This window comes from Rhipicephalus sanguineus, chromosome 10 (assembly GCF_013339695.2).
Source record: "Rhipicephalus sanguineus isolate Rsan-2018 chromosome 10, BIME_Rsan_1.4, whole genome shotgun sequence".
Classification (NCBI taxonomy): domain Eukaryota; kingdom Metazoa; phylum Arthropoda; class Arachnida; order Ixodida; family Ixodidae; genus Rhipicephalus; species Rhipicephalus sanguineus.
In genome coordinates, this window is record NC_051185.1 from 70593760 (window position 1) to 70620602 (window position 26843).

Sequence of the window (26843 nt, forward strand, 5' to 3'; positions counted from 1 at the left end):
TGAACAGACACACAATGAAAACCACATACGTGTCGCTTTAATTGCACCATAGAGGCGGAAAGAGACAGAGAAAAAAAGAACAACTAAAGTCTCCGGCATGGCACCGTATATTGCACATATGGGCATACGTACCTGGTCAAGCTTTTTAGAAAAAGGGGCAAACACATACACGCCTCTGTCGTCGATAAGCACGACCGAAGAAGAATCAAAGTACAAAGCAGTTTGTACTTTGATTACAAAGTACAAGTACAAAGTGCAAATCAAAATACAAGAAGGAAACACAAGTCGACGATGTTGACACTAGGAGGAAGAAAAGAAACGACTTCGTTTATAGTAGAACCGTGAGTTATAGCCATGCGTACGGTGCGCAAGAAAGACCTTCGTCGTCGACCGTCCTTTTGTACAAAAACAGCCTATCGTGTTGCGTTATGTATGTACAGTGCTTCCGCATAAAGTGTTTCCTGAATGGAAGTGGAACAAGGGAAAATAGCAGCAACAAGGGCGATGAAAAACGATTTCAAAAACAGGAGAGAACACACTAAATCTGAACTCCTCATCGCAGCTGTGCCACTGTCATTAGAGTTAGCTAGAAAAAAAAAACAAAGACCGAAGGAAGGATAAGCATATCAACGTTGAAGCAGTGCTGGCAAATTTTAAGCCTTCATTCGTAAAGCTCCGTTTTTAAGAAGTTGGCAGCAAGACTATTATCGGTACCGGAAATGGAGGCTTCATGTTTCTTTGCCAGTTCGCGCCCCCATCTCAGCAAAATTATGCGGTCACGGAAAAGGAGAGATTAGGGTTAATGGAAACCCGTTCTTTCGTTAGCGTTTGTAGGCCTAATATCAGCAAAGATTTACGCTTGCACGCTTAATTTGAGGCCCAAATAACAACCTTTGGCAGCCATATCATTCGCGGTTCGAGATATTGCTTTCAATCAATCAATCAATCAATCAATCAATCAATCAATCAATCAATCAATCAATCAATCAATCAATTTACCACTTGAAAGAGCTGAGGACATGGGAAGGAAAAGCTCTAGTGAGCTTGACTAGGCTTCCCAGCCTCTCGCGAAACCTATTCGGCTTTGTAATTTCTTGTCTGCGTTTAAGTTGTCCATGGCTGTACGGAAGTGTGACGTCATCATAGCCAATATCTTGTATTTACGCTCATGTTATCCCTGATAAGTTCTCAAAACAATTGCTAAGCTGAGACTTCGGCGCCTTTCGATCGCAATGTGGTCATTGTTTATCGCGAGTACAATTAAGTAATCTTCAGCAGCTACTCTAACCGTCCATGACGTCACAGCGAGCTGGTACGGGAACATGAGGACGAGGTCACCATTTAGTATCCTATTAAAGAAATACTCAAAATGAGAACTGGCACAACTTCGCAAGAAGCTCGCTGCAAACCTGCATCGTCTGGAGTGAAGACAATGCGAAAACGAATACTCTGTCCATGTATACAATTGCAAAAGGTGGTCATTTCCTTATTTTTTTAAATTCTACGCCACCTTACGTAACTGAGTCGTAGAGTGCTAACCGTACGCGGATCGGCGCCCCGCCCTGCTTTAGAAACAGCCTCCAGAAAAAAAATGGCGGCAATATCTCGACGGAACAGCACCTGAAAATGTTTCCGTATCTGCGTCCCCCCCCCCCCCCACACACACAGTCGGCGAATCGCGATCTGCAAACCACTTCGGTTTAATCATACTTCGTGCGAAGTAACATCACCTCAAGGCTTTCATTTTTTACTCTTCCTACTGCTCTCGAGAGCAAATTTTGCCAGTGTCGCCGACGAAACGGCGGAAAAACCTACATGCACTTAGTAGAGACGCTGCTTAAATGGTACAGGGGATGAGCTAAACGGTATATGCGAACTACGCTGTATGCGAACTTAGTTCAACGCTCCCTTCTTAGAACAATCCACGCGGTGCCGGCGGAGGGCAAAATGAGAAACGAAACGGCGGACAACCAACAGGAGTTTTTGACGTCACTCTTTCGAGCTCGCGAATCGGCTGACGTCACAAAACCAGCGCGCGTGCATTGCAGCACTTGCGGAAAACAGTCGACATCTCCTTTGAACAGAATGGAAAATAAGGAGAAGGACAATAAAAGGGGGCAAATGGGCCTAGGTATTCTTGGTGACTGCAGACAAAGAACCTGCAGCATCGTCGCCTCACATGAACATACGCACAACCTAAATACCGTACGTAGCATTGGCAGCTGTCTCCAAAATTGTGCATAACTATGGCGCAATCCAAGCATGTCCAAGTATGAAAGCATGCAGGTTTCCGCTTGACCAGTAGTAAGAGCGCGACATCTCGAGGCCCAACGCGATTGGTTGACTAGTCAACAAATCAGGTCGGATTAATCCACAGACCTTGTATATGCACAAGCATTTTTGGGTGAGAACTTCCGTGACATTGCGGACGCCTACAGACCGTTAGCTGCACTTGTATGAAAATTAAGAGTGATCTGACGATTTGGAGATGCCTGACATTGACCACGAGACCGCAACCTTGTCGACTTCCTTTAAAGTTTGAAATGATCGCCATCAATCATCCTAAGTTGTCTGCACGCGTGATACACAGCCAGATTTTTGCCGTACCGCAGGAATCTGGCTGTGACATGTCAAGTACGACGAACCGTTCAATCTCTGAATGTTGGCATTCACCCGTTCGCGCTCTCCTAGAGGGCGCGAGTGTTTTCCTCACGTTCTCAGTTAACTCTAGCGCTTTTTGTGACGTCACAACATAGAGAGGGCTATCGGTACATCACAAGGTGTCGTTCGGCATCACGTTAACAGTGCCAAACGTTGAAAAAACAAATACGCATAGAGAAACCGCGTGGCCTCCGAGATTCTGTGTCAACCTGTTGCTACGGATCTCGGTGACCACGTTAAGAGGAAAATCATTTCGCGGGCGGTACAACCGGCATGCCCACTTTTGCATCGGGTGCATGTGAAGTACTAGAGCAAAGAAAGTTCACATAGCTACAGTACAGCACCGTGAAAGCTTTTGACGCACAGTTCTGCATCGTTTCCCGACTATTTTAAAGAAAAGGGTTTGGTCAGCCTCACTTAAACACTCCTGTATACGCCGTGAAGTCGTTGGCAATCGCGCTCCGTACAACCGCTACGAACTGTATACCCCTAAGAACACTCAAAACAAAAAGAAAAAGCTAGTGTGACAAAGGTAATATACACTCATAGTCTAAAGAAACTTTCCAGCAACCAGAAGATCGTCTATATAGTCCGTACTCTACAACCGGCGTTCGTAAAGAAATGCCGGTTCCTTTTTTTTTTTTCGTCGCCAACAACAGACGAGATCCATTTTTTTGGAAGCGTAACTGTCTGTACACACGTGACAGGATTACAATATTTCACAACGCTGCGCACATCATCATCAAAGTTTCGTGCCAAACACTGCGCAAGGACTGCGTGGAAAAAAGAAAAAAGAAAAATAGGAAATAGACGATGAACACAGACACAGGAGGGGTGCTATCACGACTTGCACATTTCGCTTGAGCAAGAATTGTTCCAGTCGTCGAAGTGACGCACGAGTTCGAGTGATAGGTGATCGCGACAAAACACACACGCACACACAGCGACGTATGCACAAATAAGACCGAAGCTTCTTCGAGACGAATCGGCGTGGGCGCATTCCAATATGTACTGAGAATTGCGGATGAAACAGAAAAGCATATATTCCTTTCACAGGAAGAACGCTACATCGTTATTTAGAACCAGTGGCGGATACAAAGGGGGGGGGGGGGGCACTGCCCCCCCCCTCCCTCTTAGCCGTTCAACGCACACTCCCCTCCTCTAATCGTGCCGTCCGTCCGCGCACTTTCGTCATGTTGCCTGTTTGACAGATGACGGCAGAAATACGAGGGATCGCTGTTAACAAAATTCGTAGTATATATCCTATGGTTGGCAGTAATCCGTAAAACAAGAGCCGCCCCCCCCACCCCCTACCGGTTTCAGTTCAAGCAAATGTGTGGCTGCACCTGCCACTGTTTAGAAGTTTAGAACACCACTTGACATTGTGCGTGCGACTTGAAGTCGCGATAGACGAAGGAGAATCGTAGCTCTTTTCTGAATGGCAGACCTTTCTCTGCGCGCCATGAAGCTGGTGAGATGGAGTATAGCGACACCACGGAGATCAAGGGGCGTTAAAAAAGCTGCATTTAATCCTTACGTATGACAACAAGGAGCACGTGATTGGTTAGTTTCAGTTCGTGAATCGTCTCTGGTTTGGGAAGCAAAGCCGAGGTGGGTTTACATGTTCGTAACTAAACGCCGTGCCGATTTAAACGCGACAACCCCGAGTAACGCTTCGTTAGGCCTAGCGAATGCGTATTAAGATGGAGGTTATATTAGACTGTTTCGGTTCTACCATGCATAGAAGACGTGCTTTTGAATGTCGTGCGTGGCTATGATCAGGTGTTGTCAAAGCCGCAAGCTCTGTTTCAAAGCAATCAGCCACGTCATTTGACGGAAGTTAGTCTCGATACTCCCCGTCGTAGCTTTGAACGCTGGACGCGTTGCAGTCCTGCCGATCTGCTCCGCAACGGTGCTACGCCCTACCTGAGTCGTCGTGCAATGGGACTTGACCGAAGTACAAGCGCCGATAGCGTGGCCTGATAACAAGGCAGGTCGAAACAACTAACTTTTGCTGGACAAATCCAACAACATGGTATAAGGATGTCAATTTCTACAGTTCACGTCTGCTTCTGTTTGACAAAAATTTGTGAAGGACGAGAGCACGTTTATCGACAAGTGGTGGTAATAACTGGCAACAATGTATGGTACCTCCCTCCCCCACTCATTTCTGGCCTACAAACTTAGTTATAGCATGGACGTTGCGACATCGCTATAAAATCGTGGTGCGCTGCTGTAAGTTAACAAAGGCCTCATAATTGATATCTTACAGCTTGCACAGAAATGCGGTTTCACTGATTTTATTAGGCATCCTGTCATTTGCATACGACCATCCGTGTACACCGACGAGCTGTTCTCGATGGACACATTAATGCACGAGTATGTGCAACAGTCACTTTACCTCTCAGTTCAGCGGTTCAAGTCAGTCCACTTATCTGTAGAATTGCATAAGACGCCCACTCTGTATTGATTATGCGCTTGAATCTCTCGCCCCTCGACGATTCCTCAGCTATGATTTCGTTGTCCAGCGCTTTTAGAGCTCAATCGAAGCAAAAGGTAGAGTGGAGGTAAGCTTCTTTAACAACCGTTTATTTTGCAGAGGAACGAGAACGCAGCAAAAGCGTTCTGCGTATCGCTCGAAGATGGTGAGGTATGCAGCGCGCTAGGGAGGGGGGGGGGGTGCTTTAAAGAATGCTGGCATAAGCATGGACTCTGAGACCTGGCTTCGCACAGATCTTCGGGGCTACAATATAAGCCTAACATGGCGGAGCGTCATATCAGCTGGGAGCAGTATTGAAACGAGAAGGTGTCGGGAAGCTAGCGACATGTTTCTTCCAGAGTATCGTGCTTTTCTTTAGGATACCAGCTTTAGGCAGTGAACAGTGCTACGTGTACAGTAAGAAAATCGGATAGCTTCTGATTGAGAAGTTGGAAATGGGGTCTATGAGTGTGTTTAGACACCGATCTAGAGCTGTGACATAGGCCTAACATGGCGGAGCGTCGTGTCTGTGCTGCAGTTTTGAAACGAGAAACTGTCGGGGAGCTATCGACTCGTTTTTCCATCGTATCCTTTTGGACACCGGCTCTAGGCAGTGAAGAGCGCTACATGTACAATATGAAGTTGGGATAACCTCATCGAAATGTTGCAAACGCGGTCCATCTGTGCCTTTAGAAACACTCGAACAGTCGCTGCTCCGATTTTCCCCATAATCACGACTCGACCAGAGAGAATAAACTTCGGCGATTGAGGGGAGGGAGAAAAGAGATAACATTGCAGTCATACGCGCTAACAGGCTACGATGAAAAGGGCAGAGACGATGATACAAAGAAACACACAGTCCTGTACGGTGAAGTGATCCGCTATAGACAACGCACGTACCAACGTAAAGAATTCATTAGCGAGCGGGCTCACACAGACGGCGCTTCGCATCGCAAGTGTGCATAATTTCTTTCTCTTCGGTGACGTGAATGAAGTCTACGGGTGTTGAAGACAGAAGAGAATCGCAGATTCGAAGCACGTCCATTTCACTGGTGCCTCATTCGCGGCAGCGTATAGATTAAAAAAAAAAAAAAACACGAGTCACAGTCTTTGAGGGGGGTAGTAGTGCGGTTTTGATTTTCGAAGGAAAGGTCGGTATCCCGGTTGGCAGCGCTGGCTATCTCGTCAAACTGATATGCCTTGATGAAGTCCTTTTTCACGTAGCACGACCGGTTTCACAAACAGCCACGCTGGGACGTTCCTCCATCTCGCTTTGATGGCGTCTATTTCGTCACAGACAGCAGAAAGGCGCGATGTCGTTGGATCAACTCAACGACATTCTTGTTTGAGTTAACCGTAACGATTAGACAGAGAGAGAGAAACACTCACGGAAGTAAACAATCGCTGCGTTCCTGTTGTTGCTTCTTACCGTCGTATATCTGCAACTCTTAAGTTTTTTGGGTTGCTCGCCCGAAACGCGAGGTTCAGCTTAATTATCCGTGAAAAAGGTTTTCGGCACTTCTTGAGCTCGGTGTTCCGAAGCGACGGCTCGAAGCTGGCAGTAGCAGCCGTACTTTATATTGCAGCAGCGTGTTTTCTTTTTTTTTTTCTAAAAGGCTTCAAGTTGCGGTGGTCTTTGAATCGATACCAGTTGTGAAAGAGGATAAGCAAGCCTTTAGAACTTGCAATGCGGCGGTGACAAAGAACGCAAAGCAAAGTCGACGCCGAGTTTTGTCATCTTTTTGTTTCTTCGAGGAGCCCTTGCAGAGCGTTGTGCCGAACTCGGGGCGTACAAGGAAGCGAAGGATTTCACCAGGTGGACGTTGTGCATCTCAGTGCGCATGCGCGAAATGTGCGGCGCTTCTGCGGCAAGTCGCTGGTATGCAAAGAGGCACGTGGCTCAAAAGTATGTACCGTATGACACGTCCGTTATCGCGTGTAGTCGGTTCAAACGCACCGTGTCGGAGGCAAAAGCGCGTCCAAACATGTTCGTCGAAGTGACACGAGATTCGGCGCGCGCGCACACACAGACGGGCAGTCGCAGTGGCATCGAGATCAGGCGCGTCGTCTGATGCGGCTTTTCGAAGCTTGTGCCTAAACGTAGAAGCAACAGCGTGCTAGTGCTTGCTTTGTTTTTCTTCTTCAGCTGGCTGCGATCAGCAGTGGTGACGGCGTTGGCGGCGGCGTCGGCGTGCGGTGCCTTTCAAACCCAAAAGCAGGACGAGGATTTCGCGAGAAGCGTGGCGGCGAGCAGAAGAGCAAGTGAGGCGGTCTGCGATGTGCTGGCACGGCCACATTGCCTTTTCAGTTCGGCCTCCTGCGAGATAAAAATCAATGAAAAAGATTTAGCGGCGATTTAGCGGAAATGCAGTTTAATTACTATCTCTTTTGTTACCTTCGACTACCTTGGCAGCCAACACTACAGCGAACAGTGCTGACATTATGCGAGTGATTACGACAGTCTTAACAAAAAAGCCACTTCTTGACATATAGTGTACATCGTAACACTAAGGCATTAAAAACACAAGTGGTAAGAGAGAAATATAAACGTAAAATCACGAAGTAATCAAACGGAGCAGCTTTCAGCAGTAGTAGCCTAGAAGCAGTGGCCTAGCCAGGGGGTGGCATACCGGGCCCGTGCCCTCCCAAATTTTTAGTCAACTAAGCGGGGGGCGAGAAGTCTTCCCCATACATTGATTAGTAGGGTAGGGAAGGGGGGGGGGGCGCTGCGATGAACCTTCGCCTCCACCCCCCCTCCCCCCGATCTGATGAGGAACCCTTGCGCATGCCTACGCTGGTGCTCTTGCTGGAAGTGTCTGAGGCTGACGCAGAGGCCGAAGAGGCGCATGCGTGGCCGATGCCATGTTACGACACCAAGAAGAGTGCAGAAGAAAAACGATTGTGCCAGCAACTGAAATCCTCCGTGCTGTACCGTCTGCGATAGCGTTCAGAAAGGCGCTGTCGGATACTTATCGATCACTGCCAAGAAATACAATCTCGATCGAGCTCACTTGCTCTAAAAGGTGTCCGTGCGACAAAGGTATGTTCTGAGGCTTCCATGTTGCTGGCAGTCCAGCTGTGAATGTCGGCCAATGCTACAATAGTGCACTGCAGATACATATGTTTATGCAAGCAACATACAATGAACTTCAATATCATGACGTCATACTATTGCCGTGCTGTAATATGGTCCTTAGCTCGTGATTTAATCATTCTCTACACCTGCATGTTTTTCTACGACTAATGAAAACCTTAGGCCTAGCATTCGCATTATCCAGTGTAAAGAGCCCCCATCAAGCTTGAAGCTTTATGAGGTTAGCGTGTTAAGTGTAATAATATTACACAGCGCGGTGCAGAGCTCGTGTTCTTTTTAAGCAGGCAATCCAAACAAAATGGAAGTTCAGGTGAAGGTGGAGGCTCCAAGTGGTGGAAATCGTCGAGCAAGAAGATTCGATGGTGCCACTGGTTCGACATTCCTGATTCGATTCAAACGTTCCAGCGATTCTTTATTCGGCGGTTTCTCATATATTTGACCCTGAGCCGCACTGTACAAATTGTGTTCACTATAAGGGCCCGGAAACCACTCCGAGTTCAAAGGCGAGAGATTGGTTCCTTTCTCGCCTTCACTACCCTTCCTATAAGAGCTATCTCCTCCTCGCCACATATTTCTTCGTAAAAACATTTGAATCTCTATTTTCATGTGTATAGTACATGAAAGATGACGGGACAGTGTCAGCACTAAGCGTTGAGCCTATCAGGATTTCGTGCTTTTCGGCTACACGTGATTATCTATGTTTGCGCTGTCGAAAACGCACAAAACGAAGGGATATCAGTGATCGCGCACGATAGTCATGCGAGATAAGGCAGAACGGGCGTGCGACTTATGGCAAAGCAGGGTATGAGATAATTCACAACTGATGTACCTCGTATACGGATTAATCTTAAGCTTATTTCCTAATGAAGTCACGTGAACAGACTGCTGGCGTCACGAATTGTGCCGAAAAGACGGACAACGCCAAGAAAGAATAACGCGCTCGTTTTTTTTTTTGCATTTTCAGATGTTGTTTAGGGGCCCTTTAAGAAGAGGCGATAACGAATAGCACGTGACACGTGCCTCGGCATGGTAGTTGATGCAGATGTCGGGCCTCTGTCTGGGCAGGCTGCTCTGGTTGCAGAAGATGGCCTCGTCGGGGACCACCTCCCGCTGTGCCAGTGGTGCGGGCGTGCTGGTGCAGTTGCAGTCGGTGAACACGGCCAGCATGACCAGGTTGCTCGAAGGCACCGGCTGCACGATGAACTGCTTGTCGCAGCTGCGGTCGCTGCACTTGGACAGCTTGCCCTTGATGGGCTCCGGCTCCATGGGCTGCATCTCGAACAGCTCGATCTCCATGTCGCAGGGACGCGCCCGCGTCTTGCTAGGGATCGGCAGCGCGTCGTCGGCCGCGTAGTCGCCGTAGTCGTAGTCACCTGTGCATGCGCAGCGATTATCACGCATCCGGGACCGCAGCGGTGGTCATGTGATAGAGTGTACGCCTGCAGTGCGCGAGGAACTCTGTGCGGTTCCCAGTGACGAAGGGCACCCACCAGTTTTTCTAATGGGCAGAGGGATACACCGAGCTGGCGGCGCTTGGTGGGTCGATCCTCATCTTGAGAATGTATACCCTCTCCTATTTTTTACTCCCCTTACACACTCTCCAGGAATAACCCTGTTTCCCACCTCAAACCACTAACATACCGACCCTTCTCCCCCTGTCCCCGCTGTGCGCACGCCTATGTTTACTATAATCATACGCGTTTTTATCGTTACTTACATACGAGCCTGGGAACGTCAACCTCACAGTATACATCGTACTGGAACAGCGGAAAAAACATGACCAAGGAAGAGAATACACATACGGCGCTGTTGTGCGTGTCTTTTCTTTCTCGATCCCGTCTTTTGAGCTGTTGTTAAAGTACCATACAATTCAACCAACTAGTCCAGTCTGCCGTCCTACTCAAAATCGAGATGGGTAAATTGCAGATCTTTCTGGGTGCATCGTGCAGCAGCGTTTCTTGCGTGTTTTGTGTCGGTGCATGCTTCTGCTTCAGGCAAGTAAGTATCTTAATAACATCGCGAAGTTCTAAAATACGCGGCAAATCAAACGCTGGTAAACGTAAATTTTGGACTCATTTCGAACACCAGTAAAAACAACAGACGCACGTGATGAGATATCTGCAACCACGACAAAAAAAAAAGAAAGAGTTAACCCTATAGTTCCCAGTGATGAACACGACCATAACGGATTTGTCAACTACTCGCTTACTTGATGTGGCTATCCACTCTAAGTTGAACACGTTGTAGACCTCGAAGTGCATCACCAGCCTGTCGTGTGGAAAAAGAGCAGAGCATCTGTATGTAATACGACCACCCATGATGCACACCAATGTTTATCTGGCACGAAAAAAAGAAAGCGTAACGTACACGACAAGCTTCTTCCAGGCCCAGGCAAGTATGTTCCACAGTGCGTGGAACGGCTGAAAAGAAAATGAATATAGGCTATAGCACAGTCACAAACATTTGGTAAGTCACGAAATAGCTTCCCGATTCTATAAAAAACGCGGCAAACGACCGAAGAAAAGCTTGTATAACGCTGCACGAAAAAAGCGAGTGTATTCATACGCTCGTCGTCTATGGTCTGCAGAGCAAACTCTCAATGGAATCGAAAATAGGCGCCCAAATCGGTGCCTCGGAGAGGATTCTTTCTGGTTGATGGACGCAGATCTCGAAGGTTGTACTATTGCTAACTGCACATGCTGGAAGCAATTTGGAGCTGCATACACGTAACAGACGCCATGTTTTAGACACCGTTGGTTATCAGACGCCAGCAGCGCGGCTTGTTTTCACGTTGAAACGGTTTTCGCGTTACTCGACTGGCAGCCGGCACTACTTTACAGTGTGGTCTGGAATATGAAGTAGTCTTCTCACCCAACTGAAGTATACAAAAGAATTTCCGCGACAGAAAGTTGTAATGTTTGTAATGTTTTGTCGTATTTTGGGCATTTGGGACACGGCACGCTGATGTTATCCTGTTGTCTGTCGCAATGCTCTGTCGGTGGTGTGTTGTGTCAAAAGGTTTACGTATTGTTATGTTCACCAGGTTCCCGTAGTGCTACAGCAAATTCATCCTGTTGTTTCAGCGACATTTCTGTTGTGAGAAATCAGTGTCTGTTGTAACAACTCGCTTTCCTGCAGTACTACAAACATTTGTTGTAGTACTTAAGCGTTCTGTTGCAACAAAACACACGCAATAGATTTCGCTTCTGTTGTCACGATGAAAAAAAATTTATTATACAACATACTAGTCTGTCGCTGAGTCAGGTATCTTTAGTAACTACGGAGAAATCTTGTAACAGCATCAAATTCTGTTGTCCCGATGGCCCGTTCTGCTGTCATTTTCAACTGGGTAAGGCAATATTTTTGCTTGAAACCTCATCAACTGTCCTTCCGCAAACTACAAAAAAAAGTATACCCAGCGAAGAACGACACATACAAAACACATTTAAACTATCAACTGTTTGATACGATGATGAACAAGACATATTTCAAGAAATTAAATATCAAATTTACTCGTATTTACGGCAACGTAAGATCGTCGAGCTGAATTTCAAGCGTCTAGTCCTCTTCGCCTCGGTGATAATAGAGGGTGTGACGATGATTTCAGAACCATCGCGACATGAGCTAGCAGGCAATAATTGTGGACTTACTTCACTTCATTACTTGCTTACTTCCGTCCATCCTTTCTTTAGCCTCTTAACTGCAGTGCACCACCTCAGCCTTTACTGCGATCGTGCGCTAATCACAATGCGCAATTAGCAGGCAAACAGCAAGGAATTAGCGTAAATGCATGCATTAGCTTATAAAAGTTTTCCCTTTCTGTCAATTTTCGTTTCGCTACTTACACTTGTGCGAAAGTTCGCGGGTCCGGACGGTGTGATCTTGTCCTTGCAGATAGCTTGGTAGTCGTATATTCGTACCCTGAAAAAAAAAAAAAAACAATGAAATGAGAAGTAAAATTAATAAACATTTTTTTTGCTTTTCGCGATTTTTCTGTCTGACCACAAACAAAAAATAAGATACGCTTTTGAGTCCTCACCTTTTGTAGACGTTGTACTTGACCATTGACAGGAACAGCGTGTCGTCTATTTCGCCGAAAAACTTTCCTACCTGGTAAGTGATAAGAACCATAAAGAACAAGACACAGTTACATTTTTACACGGAGTATACGTAATGTGTTGAACTGACTTGCGGAACACCCATTGGTATTATTTGCACGAGTCGGATAAAATTTAGTGTCATTGCTTTCAAGCACACGACCCCCTTTTATTGGATTCCTGGAAAACACACGGGTATCGTCTTCAGCTCTTCAGACTGTGATGCAGTCTTCGTTTTCTTGGATTCTGACCTAACATTTATGCACGCAAATGGAAGAGTTGTTCGCATTACAGAACCGTCGAACAAACTCGAACGTAACTTGTTGCATTACAAAAGGAAGGAAAAATAAGCGAGAAACTTCGATAGGAGGAACTCTTCGCACTAACTGCACTCGGAACAGATCTCATGCGCATGCGCAAGCATTGATGATAGACTTACTTGAGTGCGATTGCTAGACACAATGACAAAGCCATTGTTGTCTAACAGGAAACAGTCCAAAGCCTGTGGAAAGTAAAAAGAAGACTTTGTTAGCGCAACCACGATTTTCAGCTTTTATTTTTACCTTGTTTTCTTTGGTGGGTTAAAAAATAATAGCTACCTAGAAATTGCGCCTTGCTTGCTTGAGCGTCTCTTACGTTTGTCAGTGTTTACATCTCTTGAAACGCATTTGCCGCGCTACAACTTGAACTAGAGTCCCAAACCAGCTATTGCAAAAACGTCCAGAGCTTCACAATTTCGCCGCGTAAGATTACTATGTTAAAAATTACATTTGAGATGGTAATTTAAACATCAGAAATTTTTACCTCTCTTTAGAAAGCATGCTCAGCCACACTTCAGTATTCTAAACTTTCATTTCGTTCAGGTACTTTTTCCTCAGAAATATAACCTCAACTACGTCCAACTTCTGCCCAGTGACTCATACAGGATAGGCGCATTGACTTGAGAAAACGCACGTCATAGGCGAACATGCCACCCACACGACGACGCTCATCGTGTTCAACAGACTGCTCAGAGACTTCAGGTGTTTCCCGACACCAATGTAAGGCATACCAACAATTGAATCAGCGGGTCATCACTTCAAAGAGCTAAATACATGAACGTGGGCACATACGCATATATGCGATAGCTTTGCATCAAGCGCTGCAAAAGCTTTCGGAAGACGCTTGGTTGGTTGCTTGCTTGCACCTTATGATTGGCACCTACACGCTATGGGAGACTGCCTAAAAAGCAGGTGGTTAATGTAAATGTAAACGTAAAAACATTTAGGTAGGTTAAGGGAAAAAAAATTACATTTTTAGTATTTGAAGAGCGTATTTTTTTATACGGTAAAAATAAATCAAGCTTAACCTTTAATCGCGTTACACTTCGTTAGGTTAAAGATAACACCCGAACACCCGACTAACTACGTCCTCCTTCATTCAGCTTGAATGACCGAGCCGTCGTGGTGCATGGGAAACGTGCTCGTGTCGCATTTCGAAACCCTGGGTTCAATTTCTCATCCCGGCCTAATTTACCCAGTTTCCTTTCCGACATAATTACTTTAATTTGTTCGCGGGAGCGTCTCTGAGAAATCTGACGTCAATGCGAGCATTCGATGTCCTGCATGCTTCGGGTTTTTGTACTTCGCATCAATCGGGGTGATCTTTCGCTCACGGAGAAACGCCGCCGCTGCCCGGCGATGACACCCGCCACTTGGCACGGTGTGGGGGGATTCGCCCATTCTCGGCGAATTCCCCGCAGTGGGTGTGAGCCACACTTACTAGGTGAACATGAACAAGAACTATCGCATTGACATAACCGCAGTTTAAGCAATAGGTTCAACGTACCTCGTTTCCGCAGGTGTACAAGCACGGCTTCTGGTTCTCGCACTGCAGGAAGGTCGTCACAGACGCGAAGGGGAAAAAGAGAGCGACCAGAAGTTAGCGCACTGTTTCACCAAATTATATACTGAGCATCTCATTGCGTTCCGAATAACCCGAATAAAAAAGACAAAGCGACGGCCTTGACGTAAGCGACGGCCTCGTTAATGAAAACATGGACACCTTGTGGTACATCGAGCGTGATGAACACGCAACCTCTTGCGACTGTGGCTTGAATTTCCAACCCCCACGACAGGCTTTATCGTCCCAGCCAGGACGAAGCACATCAGTACCTCACACCCTCAATAGAATTGAAATGAGTGCCCGTGGGACTGCGAACCACCACAATCACGACATACGCCAGAAAAATATCTCGTGTAAGAGGGCACAGTTTCTCTTTGCGCAAGCAAACGCCATAACTATATACAAGCTACAAAGGGCCACACACGCCCAGGTAGTCTTCGGATACGACAAGCGCCATCCACTGAAGTTGTTCTACGTTGCACTTTCCAGGGTTACCAGCCTCGACGGCCTATACCTCACCAACGCAAAGGTAACTTCACGTTCCAACATGTCGCCGGCTCTATAGACAGTCTGCCGACGATTTGACCCGGCTAGCAAACAGGCGTCTAGACAATGTCTTCGACCGGGCTACCACCTTCATTCGGTGCCACAACCACAACAATCACCTCACACTCGCCGCGGTCCACGTACATTCTGTGCACTCGCACGTGCACGACCTCGAAAACGACGTTCTGCTCACAAAAATTGGCGTGTTAGCACTTTCTGAAACCTGGAGCGATGAGCTCACTGCAATCACGGGATTCCAATATGTCGTCCACAGCAAGCGGCCTCATTGAAGGTGCGGCGGCGTGGGCATATGTAAGAAGACGGCGATGTGCGCAACCTCAACGTAGGCCGCATACCACTTCGCCGGCCGCCAGACACCAAACACACACAGACAAGCAGCGGAATCGGCGAGGTCTGCGTTGCGTACATCAATCACAATAAGAAACATATTGCGCTCGCCGCCATCTACGTGAGAACTGTCAAGAACACCTTCCAGACATGCACACGGGTTCACGAAACGTGCGTGGGTTCTGCATCATAACGGACAAGCTGAGGCGTAGCCTAGGGGAGGGGATTGGGGGGGGGGGGGGTTCAAACCCCTCCCGAAAATTTTCAATTGTGCTTGCGCATATATACACGAACAGATACAAACGCACGCACGAACATGCATAAGGTATGGTTTAACCTAGGGGTGTGCGAATATTCGAATGTTTCGAATATTCGTCGAATATTACATTCGAAATATTCGTATTCGATTCGAAAATCGTGTATTCGAAAAGTTTCGAATATTCGATAACTTCGAATATTCGAAAAATTCGATTATGCGATTCGATTATCATGCATAAAATAACTCGTCTTCCACATTTCTGCTGCGTTCGTATCGCTAAAAACGTTGCCGAGAGGAGCGATAAACATCGTAAGTACACGGGGGCACGATATCTGCCTGCGACGAGCGCCACAATGCGTATGATTTATTGCTGGTGCATCTCCGACGTGCAGCGCTGTTGGCGATCATGTAACCGTACATCTTCAATATTATGCGGCCGTAACGTGCCGCACTACCACTCGTTCACTATGCGGGACCACTTCTGAAGAAAGACAGTGACCCATGTGCCTGGTGACGGACTGTAGGCACCTTCAGATACCCCAGTCTGGCAAAGCTTTGCCCCATGTACCTCCCTATACCAGCCACTTCTGTTCCAAGCGAGCGTGCCTTTTCAGTGGCAGGGGGGGGGGTGTCTCTGTTAAAAGGGAGCGCCTGCTGCCTGATCATCTGGAGCAACTCATATTTCTTCATGATAACATCTAGTCATTACTTTCATTGTGCCGTGATATTTGCTTGCGTTGTGATGTGTATTGTGCTAGCCTGGACATTGTGTTCTGGAGATAGCAGTGTATGTTTTGTTGCCAGTCAGGCTGTTAATGATTTTTTTTTTCAAATAGCTACATATTAAATAAAATATTGTTACTGTGGAGGCATTTTTCCTTTGATATTCGATATTCGATTCGATATTCGAAGGTGGATATTCGTATTCGATTCGTATTCGAAAAACTTGATATTCGCACACCCCTAGTTTAACCCCTCCCCCCCCCCCCCCCCGCCGAAAAACATTTCTGGCTACGCCCCTGCGGACAAAAGTATAAGCACTACAAATCGGCTTCCCGCGTCTGGTATTTGTAATACCTGTGTTGCTCTTGGCATCGTTACGCAACTGTCAACAGCTAGTTTTATAACACATGTGCGACTCTTCAACATATATCTGTGCGTATACCATTTGCGCCTATCTTTAGCGTCATTTCGTAACGTCTCACTCAATGTAAAAAATTACGCCGAAGTCACCTTCCCACCGCATGCCTCGCGTTACATCGATTCCCACAGTGCGTGGGATCTGCCCAATTTTTGTTTTCGTTTAGGGCTCACTCGTACTCAGACTCACCAAAATTTGCCTCAACCGGACCCACTCAGACGCAGATTCACGGCTCGATCTGAGTCAGAGCGGGTCGACTCATGAGTGAGTTTGCGGTTCTATGCCGGCGCATACACACCTTGGAAGAAATGTTGAGGAACTTCTCCTCGAAGACCGAGTGCTTGATCTGTAGTCCGACGACGGCCGCCGGTGCTTTCTTCTCCGTGCCGAGGAACACCGCTCGGCTGCCGGTCACGTAGATGGGACTGTTGTCGTTGGCCGCGTACCGGGCACCTGCGAACGTGTGAAGTCGGTAGGATTGTGAGAATACCACTTTTTTGACATCTGAACACGCCGCTATTACCATTATTTTCACGATATGATAGTCGGAGCCGCATTACCAGGGTAGTTTGAGGGCACTGATAAACCGCGGGTTGACCTCACACAGCACCAGTACAACGTACGGGCTACTAAAACGACTGGAAGCCCTAACCGAGATATCGTGAGACATATTGTTAACGACTGCGTAGTCTGGCAACACCCCGTCTAACTCCACAGAGCACCTGCGTCTCCCATTTCCTAATAAAAGATTTTAGATCAATCGATCACTTTTTTCGGTTCGATGTTAAATCGAAGCGAATGAGAATTAGTACGGAATAATTTAGGAGTGAATTGCAATGGTAGCAGGAGTTGAACAGTACTACGGTGCAAGTTACAAATGAAGCGGTCAAATATGGTAAGTCCTGAAATTTGCCATGCTCAACACGTATAAGCACGTATAACACGCTCGAAGCTTTGAATTACGCGCCAGCAACTAGCCCGAACCTTGGAGTTAAAAAGCAGGGTGGCTTTAAACCCTGTGTATATAAAGCCGTTTTCCAACACGGTGCACAAACTGCGAACGAAGACAACAGCTAAAAACAGATGAGGGATTTTAATAGCAGGGGAAACCTCAGCGCGTAGTTTGTCGCAGTTTACAACAGCCTTTGTGCAATCCCTATAAACAATCTCCTCAGCGGCTTCCGTGTTCGGGTCTCTTAAGCTCAGAACTCAAAGGATTGGCGGCGGCTAAGGTGCTAAATATAGGCGCGCAAGGGACACACATGCCTAACTAGCGCGTGCACGAAACTATACGAAGCACAAATGAATCACAGATAGAGGGCGTAGCTATCACTCACCGGCGTCGAACGGAACGGAATAGATGAAGGAGGTGTTGCTGATCTGATGAAAGTCGACGGCACGTCGATAGAACAGCTCGTCGATAGCTCGGGTGTGAAGCTCGTAGAATGGTCTATAGAAAGAGAGACGCAAGGATACCCAGGTTACCTTTCATTAACAAGACGGTATCACATTGGCATTAGAAGGGGATAATAAAAGCGTACGCATATCACCTAGTCTAAGCTTTCGTGCATAGATAAGCAGCACATAAACTAAAATGTGCAGAAACCGAAGCGCTCAGTATACGAGTGAATTTCTTTTGTCTTTGTACCAGTCTCTAAACAGTGTAACATGCCAGTAGTTAACTATTTACTCCTCACGTGACCTGCACGATTGAACCTAATCTGCGATTTGCAATGACTGTAGCGTCCTTTCAATAAAGGGCTCATCTCAACTGAGACATCTCGTGCCAGCGGTATAAAATATAAATTCAGACAACAAATAATTGATCAAAACACCTGTACCGGAATGTGTCACGTGTGATTGCTATGCAGCACATTTTCTAAGCATGAAGTATAGTGTCAGGATGTACCTTCCGGTGTATGAATAAAGGTTCTGTTATAAATGCTGGTATACCTTGGAACGAAATGCATAGATGTAGTTTCGGAGTTCGCGTTTAGACTTATGGCGACAGTACACAAGTTAGTTTTTCAATTCAGAGCGTCGCTTTTTGTCTCTTTGCTTTATTGCATACGTATCTTTCGTGTTGTCACCCCTCGCACGGTACCCAAATGCTTCCGTGGTCTCGCTGTTATAACTTCCTAGTATCGCCGACTCGCCTGCCCCCGACCCCTTCAGTTATTTTGTTACTAACTTGTATAGCTGCAAGCGTACTCAATGAAATACTCACCTATTCACATGTCACACATTCACTCAATCATTCACTTACACTTACGGTTATATGCGATTGCCCTACCCACAAACTTACACACCAACTCCCATGCGCATCTGTGCACTTCACGCACCCAACCGCTCATTCTCTCACCATCCACGTATGTTCCCCAACTCACCTATTTTCCCCCTTTACCTAAACTACTCATTCGCCCATTGATTCACTTACTAAAAGCCGGGTTCTCTAGAACAGTCCATGTTTACAAACCGATTCTCTCCCTCGCATACGCTTGCCCCATCTGCTCGCTCGGCTCACAGCCCTAACTGCAAGCGAATCCACTCACACACCGGCCTATCTTCAAACCCACCGACTCGCTCGCTAACCGTATTTCCTTAACAAATTGTTCGCTCGAGCACACACTTAGCCCCTCTCTTATTTCCTCGAGTGTTTCTCCTCTCTAACACAAACTTCGACAAAAGAGGTCACTGCACTTCACTGACACTCCACGGAATGTCTGGAAAAGTGTAGTGTCTCCTTTAGTCGAGTGGCGGCGCTGCGATCAGCTCATTCGATTGGAGTAGCAGCACAGGGCAAGAAACATACTAGGAGAGAGCATCACGTCACGAAGCCAGCCTGTGTTTCTGTGTCACGCTAGCCTTGACAGGCGAACTCTCCGTGAAGCCTCTTTTCCTCGCAGTATCGGCCCAACACGTGACCTCTGACGTGCTGATGACGTGTATTTGGGGCACCCATTTGTCCCAGAACAATAATCGTCATTCGTCTCACGTGCATTTCCTTGAGTTTTATCGCCACGCACTCGGTACTTCTAGGTCACGAAACGGCATGTGCGCTTTCAGCGTGAGAGCGCACACGCCGTTTCTCAACGACTTTCTCGATAAAAACGTGGCGAGCACACAGTTCTGGAAAAAAAATCAGTTTCACCGCAAGGGCGAAGCAATTAATTCGATAGCAACAAATTGGAATGTTATACGATGTAAGGCTAGCAGCTCTTTTGGATCCGACCTCGCGTAGTTCAAGAAAACACCGGTTTAAGCGAATGCGGCCACTCCGGCGAACGAAGCGGTTTTCGTGCTGTCTGTTGTCTCAATGTGAAATAGGCGGCGATAACACAGCAAGTTTAAGCGCCTTTTACTCAAGTCTATCAAGACAGCGCACCCTTACGAGTAAAGTTCCCAGTTGCTGCTCCAGCGACGCAGCCCCCCTCCCCGGTGCCCCACCAAGCTCCTTCGCCCGACGAAAGACTGCCGAGGCGTCTTCTCTCTGCTTGAGGAGCCATCGACTGCAGGCCTCACACGCGGGACGATGCTATCGCATGCGCCCATCGTGGGAAGGAGATGGTCGGCTCGTTGCATTTCTGCTCCAGCCGCGTTCGTTCCCAGCGTTCGCGAGCTTTTGCTCGCGCGTAGAACATACAATGTGCGGGGCGATGTTATCGATGAACACTTTATACAGAACATGACGACGACGGCGACGGCAAAAAACCGCCGGGAGTGTCCATATAATTGCTATCGCAATGAAAGAAAATGCAAGCAAGCCAGATGACGATTGCCTTTGCAGGACAAAAAAAATACCCCTAATACGCGTGTCGGGTGGTGGATTGTTAGAGAACAGGGTGGCCTTATACTTTCCACAGACTCGTCCACTCCCCACGACAACGTACCTTTCTGAGTTGCTGTTCTTCTCCTCTTCGCTACGATGATCCGTGAACCGCAGCAAACCGCTCCTCGTAGCAACAAAAGTCATCACGATGCCGTTGCTCTTGAATGTCGTGTCTCTGCGCGCGACCCGAAAAAAGCAGCATGCTTTCACACAAGCCTCCAGCGCGCGTTTATAGCATATGTCTCACACATTCAATCAAGGCCTTGTTATCGTGACACGTGGCATGCGCTATTCATTCAAACGTTACGTAAACATACTCTGAGTGCATAAGCTGGCACGATCGCAAGGTGCGCTAAGGGATTGATTCCTTCAGAGTATTCCCCCTAGACATTTTCAGCCTATCTCTCGCTTGACCCACCTATCCCTTTCCTCCGATGCAAGGAAACAAACCGGAAGTGCGTTCGGTTATTCTCCCTATATTTCCTTGCCTCTCTCTCTCTCTCTCCTTCTCCGAGAAGGAAACCACACCATGCTGGCTTTTATACGCAAAAACTACACTTTTTTACACATCCGACAAGTTAATCATGAAGTACGTACCTGATTTCCCATTCGCGTGACTCAAGAAACCACACCGGGACACTCGCTTATCAAAGCTAATTTCGCTTGTTATTTAGCCATAAGTTTTCTACCCAGGTGATGAATGACATTTAAACGACAGGAGATTCACAACAGTCAATGACCGCTTCCTGGATCTTCGTTCATGCATGACATTTCAAGCTGAAGAAGACGTGATTCTCTCTTGGTGGCTAATTGTTCTTTTAGACTGGATTTCAGCACACACCTCTCAGTTGAAGGTAATGGTTCAGCGTTAGCGACCTCAGGCTTGAAATTCACAGGATCAGTAGTTTGTCAAGCAATACGGGAAGCTACCACCTCTTCCGCGTTTGTATATATCCTAGGTAAGAAAGCTCTAAAGCTATGCGTACCCACATAAAAGCTAGTGTGAAACTTCGCTTGGTTCAGACTAACTCGTACTGAGACACTTGAAGTTACGTATTTGAAGACTGCCGCATACGACGCTCTGAGACATGCTCAAGACAGGAAGAACACGGTAGAAAGGGGTCACTTTACCTGGGCAACAAGGCCAGTAGCCTATGAAGGGGGCTAATGACACACACACCAAACACATAACGAGAGGTTAGAAACATCAGGGTTCAGGGTGAAAGTGGGTTTTGCCTTGGACCCTTGGCGAAATCGTGCGAAGACGAAGTTTCTTTTTTTCCTTTCATTGCTGTGGGCGATTATGGGTGTGCGAAAGGTAGGCACTTTCAGATAGCGAAGCGCTGAGTAACTTCACGCACTTTTTCGTAACGGCTGTTGGAATCTGGCGCGGTTATAAGTAGCCCCAAAAAGGCTATCGTTAAAGATGCTACATTCGTGTATAGTAGAATCAATCAATCAATCAATCAATCAATCAATCAATCAATCAATCAATCAATCAATCAATCAATCAATCAATCAATCAATCAATCAATCAATCAATCAATCAATCAATGAGCTTCATTCATTCCAGAGTTACAGCCCAATTAGGTTAACAATGCGAAAGTTTATTGTTTAAGAGTTTTAAGCCCTTTTCTTTATAGCACGCTTTCATCTCGCGACCACAAATGTACACAATATTATTAGAAGGTTTCAGAATAGACTTCCTCGCGTTAGCCTTGCTTGAGTGCGTACGCTATTTTCGAAATATAACGTGTGTACCCAGAAGGTCAGCGTATGACGCATGCGAAGTGGCGGCAAACTCCAAAGCAAAGCGTTGCGTAACGCTATTCTAAACTGCTCACTCAAAATGGAGCTTACGCCAGCGCTTAGCAATTGCAGTTAGTTGACCGCTAAACACACCTTGAAAATCTGTTTTTTGATTTGATTTATATTGGAGTCGCTTCGGTCCCGCATTCGTAATTCCACTTGCATTTGCATCGGCATTGCAAGTGCGATCGATTCGCACCGAAACAGCAATCGTATTGAATTTTCATCAAGATAAATCGATATTTCGCGTTCGTGCTAACTTCACTGCAGGGCGGAGCGCATTTAATGCTCCATGATCTTACATTCGGTTCGCGTTCAACCGTAGCATGGAGTCTCATTCGATCCGTCTACTCACGCTTACATTCGGGTGATCTGCATTGACTGCGAACACTGCCAGATGTCTGAAAAGGGCGGAGTGTGTACCGTGAAAACGGCCGCTATTGTGCATCTGAGCGACGAGGCGTCAGACTGCTTTCTAGCCAGCGTTGTCGTGGCAACCACTGTCCGAGGGCGCTGTTCTCTAACATTGTCAGGTGACCGGCTGTGAGACACCAGTGACTAGTGACGTAGGGTTACTATGGACGGTATAGTGACCCTGTTGTGATGTTGTGACTTTGAGCCACTAGTGACAAGTTAGGGGTACTTAAGATCACACTGAGCTGGGAAAGCTAGGCGAATGTATTACGCCATCTCTTCTTTCCTTGTTCATTGTTTCTGTGCTGTAGTTCTCGTGAGGCTAGGTGCATGGCCCCGTTTCCATGGCAATGCGAATACGTATCTTCATCATTATCGTAATCCAGCCTCACCATCCTTAAACACTGAACTTTGTCACACTCACCCTCTACCCCAGTGCAGAGCGGGGAAGAGGGTGAGGGTCACACCCGGCGAGGACGAACCCTTCAGTGTAAACACAGAGTAATCTCCCTGACTGACTCTCGGATTCCGTAAGTATTCGAGTGGCAGTTACTGCAGCGCTAGTCACTACGCGATTGCGTTCTAATCACCATTCGCACACCCGTTATCAGCACCACGTGTGCAGAGTTTGTTTAGCTCCTCTATTATTGCAAAGAGTGGACACCCGTTCTAGATATCAACTGAGACACGACCCGTGAATCACTGCGAGACACTCAGCGCAATGGGAGAAAAGTCAAGAGGGTTAGTAGAGCGAACGGAGTTCCCTTACCTGTTACTCCTGTAAGCATTGCGTACTTACCCCACCGGCAGCTTATTAGTTTGGTAATTGGAGGTAAAATGGGAAGGGGAGAAGCAAAGCGAAGCAAACGCCAGGACAGAAAGCGCGGAGGCCAGGCCGCGTTTACGTGATTGCGACACAAACGCACTGAATATGTACAGGCGAGGGCGTCATGTAAACGCATGTTTTCGCTTCTATGAAAGAAGCTGGTTAATGGGCCCATCCTCAGCAGCAGTCGATTCGATGTAAAGGCTTTCTTGATTTATTTAATAGTAGCTTGAATGATTCTTAATAACAAGTGCGGCGGAAAACTTGGGTCACATGCCGCATGCAACTGCTCTTTATTTGTAGAGACATATGCGACAAAAATAGGCGACGAAATTTTCAATTTCTTCCGGATAAGTCACCCCCTTTTTTTTTTTGTAGACTTCGGATCGACACGCCAACCGATAACGGATATCAGGTATGACAGACTAGTTCTTATCTATCCGTGTAGGGTTTTTTTACCCGTGAGCGCCTTGGTAACGTATAGGCACGACTTAATTTTCATGGGGAGTGAAGTTACGAACAATGTAAACAGCGATGAAGTTCCTGAAAAATTGTTTCACTGGGAAGAAGGGGGTCTGATTACGGTACGATAAAAACCGCACACGATGCTTCAGTGTCGCATTCACGTAAACGCGATTTACAAGCTCTACTTCGAGAAACCTACGGTAGAAGTTTTCTATAGGATGCACTAATCGGTAACAGTACGTGACATGGCGCTAGATGGCTCAGCGTTCGGAAATTTAGGCAGTCTGACTCGGGATCTGTGACGTCACTGAAATCAATGTTGCGCCAACCACCGTCCGTCCTCCTTTTAGCTTTTCCAGGCCTGGAAAGCTACTTCTAATGACGAGACAGACCTGTTTGCGCTATCTCAAATTGCTTTATTTCAGAAAAGCCGTCAGTACAAATAAAATCCTGGCTAAGCCCCTGTATGACTGGTAAGAGTTTTAATACTAAACCTTTCCAGAAACCTATGATGAGAATGCGAAGCATGTCGGACACGAACCTAAGTGTTTTGTAATTCTCGTTCTAGCTTTTGAAAAAAAAATATGAGACCCTTAATAAGCATCATTTACATAGCACAGCTTTTGCTGCTAACAGCGCTTACAAGTCCGGGCAGATCACACTAAACAATGCTGACACAAAATGGCGCAACGTCTTCAAAACGCGATAATAAGGACTGCATAGTGCACATTACCGAGAGAACACTTTCGTCGTACGTCGTGCATATTAAAGAGGTTACAATAGAAAAAGTCAAATGTGAACACGTATATTTTTATTTTAAAAGTTAGGCTCTCCGGCATCATGTTTCAGTTTACCGTGTTAAGCGTGCGTACAGGGGCCGCGTATTCTGATATCATCACTTTCAGAAACAGCGCCGCTTTGCATGACGTAGGTTCTCGCGTGTCCAATGACTGGGGCGACTATATGCCCGCCTTTCCTCAAACAGCCAATCACTGAAAGCTAAACTTCGGCGACGTCTCCAAAAGTGATCGTCTCGAAATACGGACCCTTGGACTTTTTCAAATGTTCAATAGAAGCCAGAACAACTACGCAAACAGCAATTCCCCATTCCGTCGCCCATGTATATTTTTAATTTGCATTAATTCTTAGCATTTCAAAGTGATTTTTAGCCATGAGATAGTGGTTTATATTCAACGCTGAAAATCCTAATTGTTAATGTAATTCAAGACTACCCGACAACTCAAAGTGACACTATTACACACGCACACAAACACAAAAAACACACGCACAGCGAGAAAATGATCACAGGCTTTGCAATACGTATTGTTAATATTGTTTTAAAAAAATACATAGGTCAATTTTAACGTGACACTATGCATTTTCAAGAATCCACACCGTTGAAGCTTAAGTATCTTTAATGTCAAAGACAACGACAACCAACTAGCCAATGAGGGGACAGTACATTACAGCAACACTGTTAGTATATTCTGTTATGATTCGCTCAACTAAGGTAGGCACACAAGTATACGAGCTAATTATGAAAAAAACAGCGCTAGCAAGCAAAGACACAGAGCGCGTATATAGTCTAATAAACTTCGTTGTTTATTTCCCTTTCGTTGTTACTTGTAGGCTTCTTTGTATTTTGACTATTTTTAATGATGCTTTTCATGAATTAAAAATGTATACCAAATCCAGGTTTCACCCACTATTCGTTAATATTTACACCATAATGCACGTTAATAGTTATACCATTCTTGCACCCTTCAGGCAAACGCGTGTTGTAGCTGCCAAGCTTGTTATAAAACACGCGCAAAAAAAAACGCACCATCACTTCGCAACATAAAATCGCACAAAAATTCGAAACATACAATCACACAAATACAAACATGCAAGAACACACTATTGGGTCGTGTCTCAGTGCGTCCAAGGCAATTCCCTGACTTATTAAAAGAATAAAACACTATTTATATATATCTACACATTACGTTTATGTCTCTGAAAACTTCGCTGTAACATGCGCTCGTTGCAACGTTTCTGCAACAAGCGCAGTTCATACAGAACAGTTTTCCACAAACGTAGCATTATGAAAATGATATTTCTTTTATTTCGGTAACTGGTGGCAAATGTATTACATGGCTTTTAAGAGTAGAGCCTGTGTAACTCTACAGCTGCTTTATTGTTACAAGGAGAGCATATACCGTTTTCAATTATCGTTTTTTTTTTACTAATCCATCATGTTTACCGCCAAATTTCGCTCTCCTCTGTGACTTATAACCAATCGTTTAACATTTTTGCCACCGTTTCGTTTAATGCAATATGCAAAGAACCTGAAGGCGTGCGTTTCGAATAATAATAATCATTGTTGGGGTTTTACGTTCCAAAACCACGATATGATTATGAGGGACGCCTTAGTGGAGGGCTCCAGAAATTTTGACCATCTGGTGTTCTTTAACGTGCACTTGAATCTAAGCACACGGGTCTCAAGCATTTCGCCTCCACCGAAATGCGGTCACAACGGCCGGCATTCGATCCCGTGACTTTTCGGTCAGCAGTAGAGCACCATAACTACTAGAACACAGCGGTGGGGTTGCGTTTCGAGAACGCTGGTGCAAAGAAAGCAGTTACGAATGAATCACTGAGTGCCTCAATGTAGATCACTGTACCTAAAACCGACGCCGATAAACATAAATTTGTGCTCTTTATTTTCATGACGAAAGATTTCAGCTCTGGAAACGATGTTTTGTAACTGTTATAATAAACAGCCGCCTTCAAGCTCCCTGCATCCAAGCTGGCTTAAGGAAGCTAAGCCTCACGGCCGCTTTTACGAACTGACGCGATGAAAACAGGGCCTCTATACATTGCATACAAATGAAGCCGCTAATAATGTAAACAAGTCTGCGATACCAAAAAACAAAACAACAACAAATATTGTGTTTAACCTTTAGCTTTGTTGATCGAAGTGCGATTCGGCCTCGTCTCCCAGAATTACTA

General features: G+C 46.2%; 2 protein-coding genes across 3 annotated transcripts in view; one reads left to right on the forward strand and one right to left on the reverse strand.

Annotated features, from left to right (window-relative positions):
* LOC119372102 (mannose-1-phosphate guanyltransferase beta) overlaps positions 1-20903 on the forward strand; it is an 82583-nt gene extending 61680 nt beyond the window's left edge. Inside the window, exon 9 of the mRNA XM_049419989.1 lies at positions 20891-20903. The gene's annotated coding sequence lies outside the window, so the exon portion shown is untranslated. The remainder of the gene's footprint in view (positions 1-20890) is intronic.
* Positions 16-26843, reverse strand: part of LOC119372104 (voltage-dependent calcium channel subunit alpha-2/delta-3) — a 205891-nt gene continuing 179063 nt past the window's right edge. The window contains exons 27-38 of one of the 2 annotated variants that reach the window (XM_037642566.2): positions 21470-21502; positions 20400-20513; positions 17847-17959; positions 16808-16962; positions 14159-14200; positions 12771-12833; positions 12274-12344; positions 12080-12155; positions 10602-10654; positions 10444-10502; positions 9255-9607; positions 16-7457 (exon numbers count right to left, since the gene is read on the reverse strand). In XM_037642566.2, coding sequence (XP_037498494.1) covers positions 7344-7457; positions 9255-9607; positions 10444-10502; positions 10602-10654; positions 12080-12155; positions 12274-12344; positions 12771-12833; positions 14159-14200; positions 16808-16962; positions 17847-17959; positions 20400-20513; positions 21470-21502 — 1246 coding nt within the window. In that variant the 3' untranslated portion in view covers positions 16-7343. The remainder of the gene's footprint in view (positions 7458-9254; positions 9608-10443; positions 10503-10601; positions 10655-12079; positions 12156-12273; positions 12345-12770; positions 12834-14158; positions 14201-16807; positions 16963-17846; positions 17960-20399; positions 20514-21469; positions 21503-26843) is intronic. The other variant, XM_037642567.2, reaches the window with a different exon arrangement.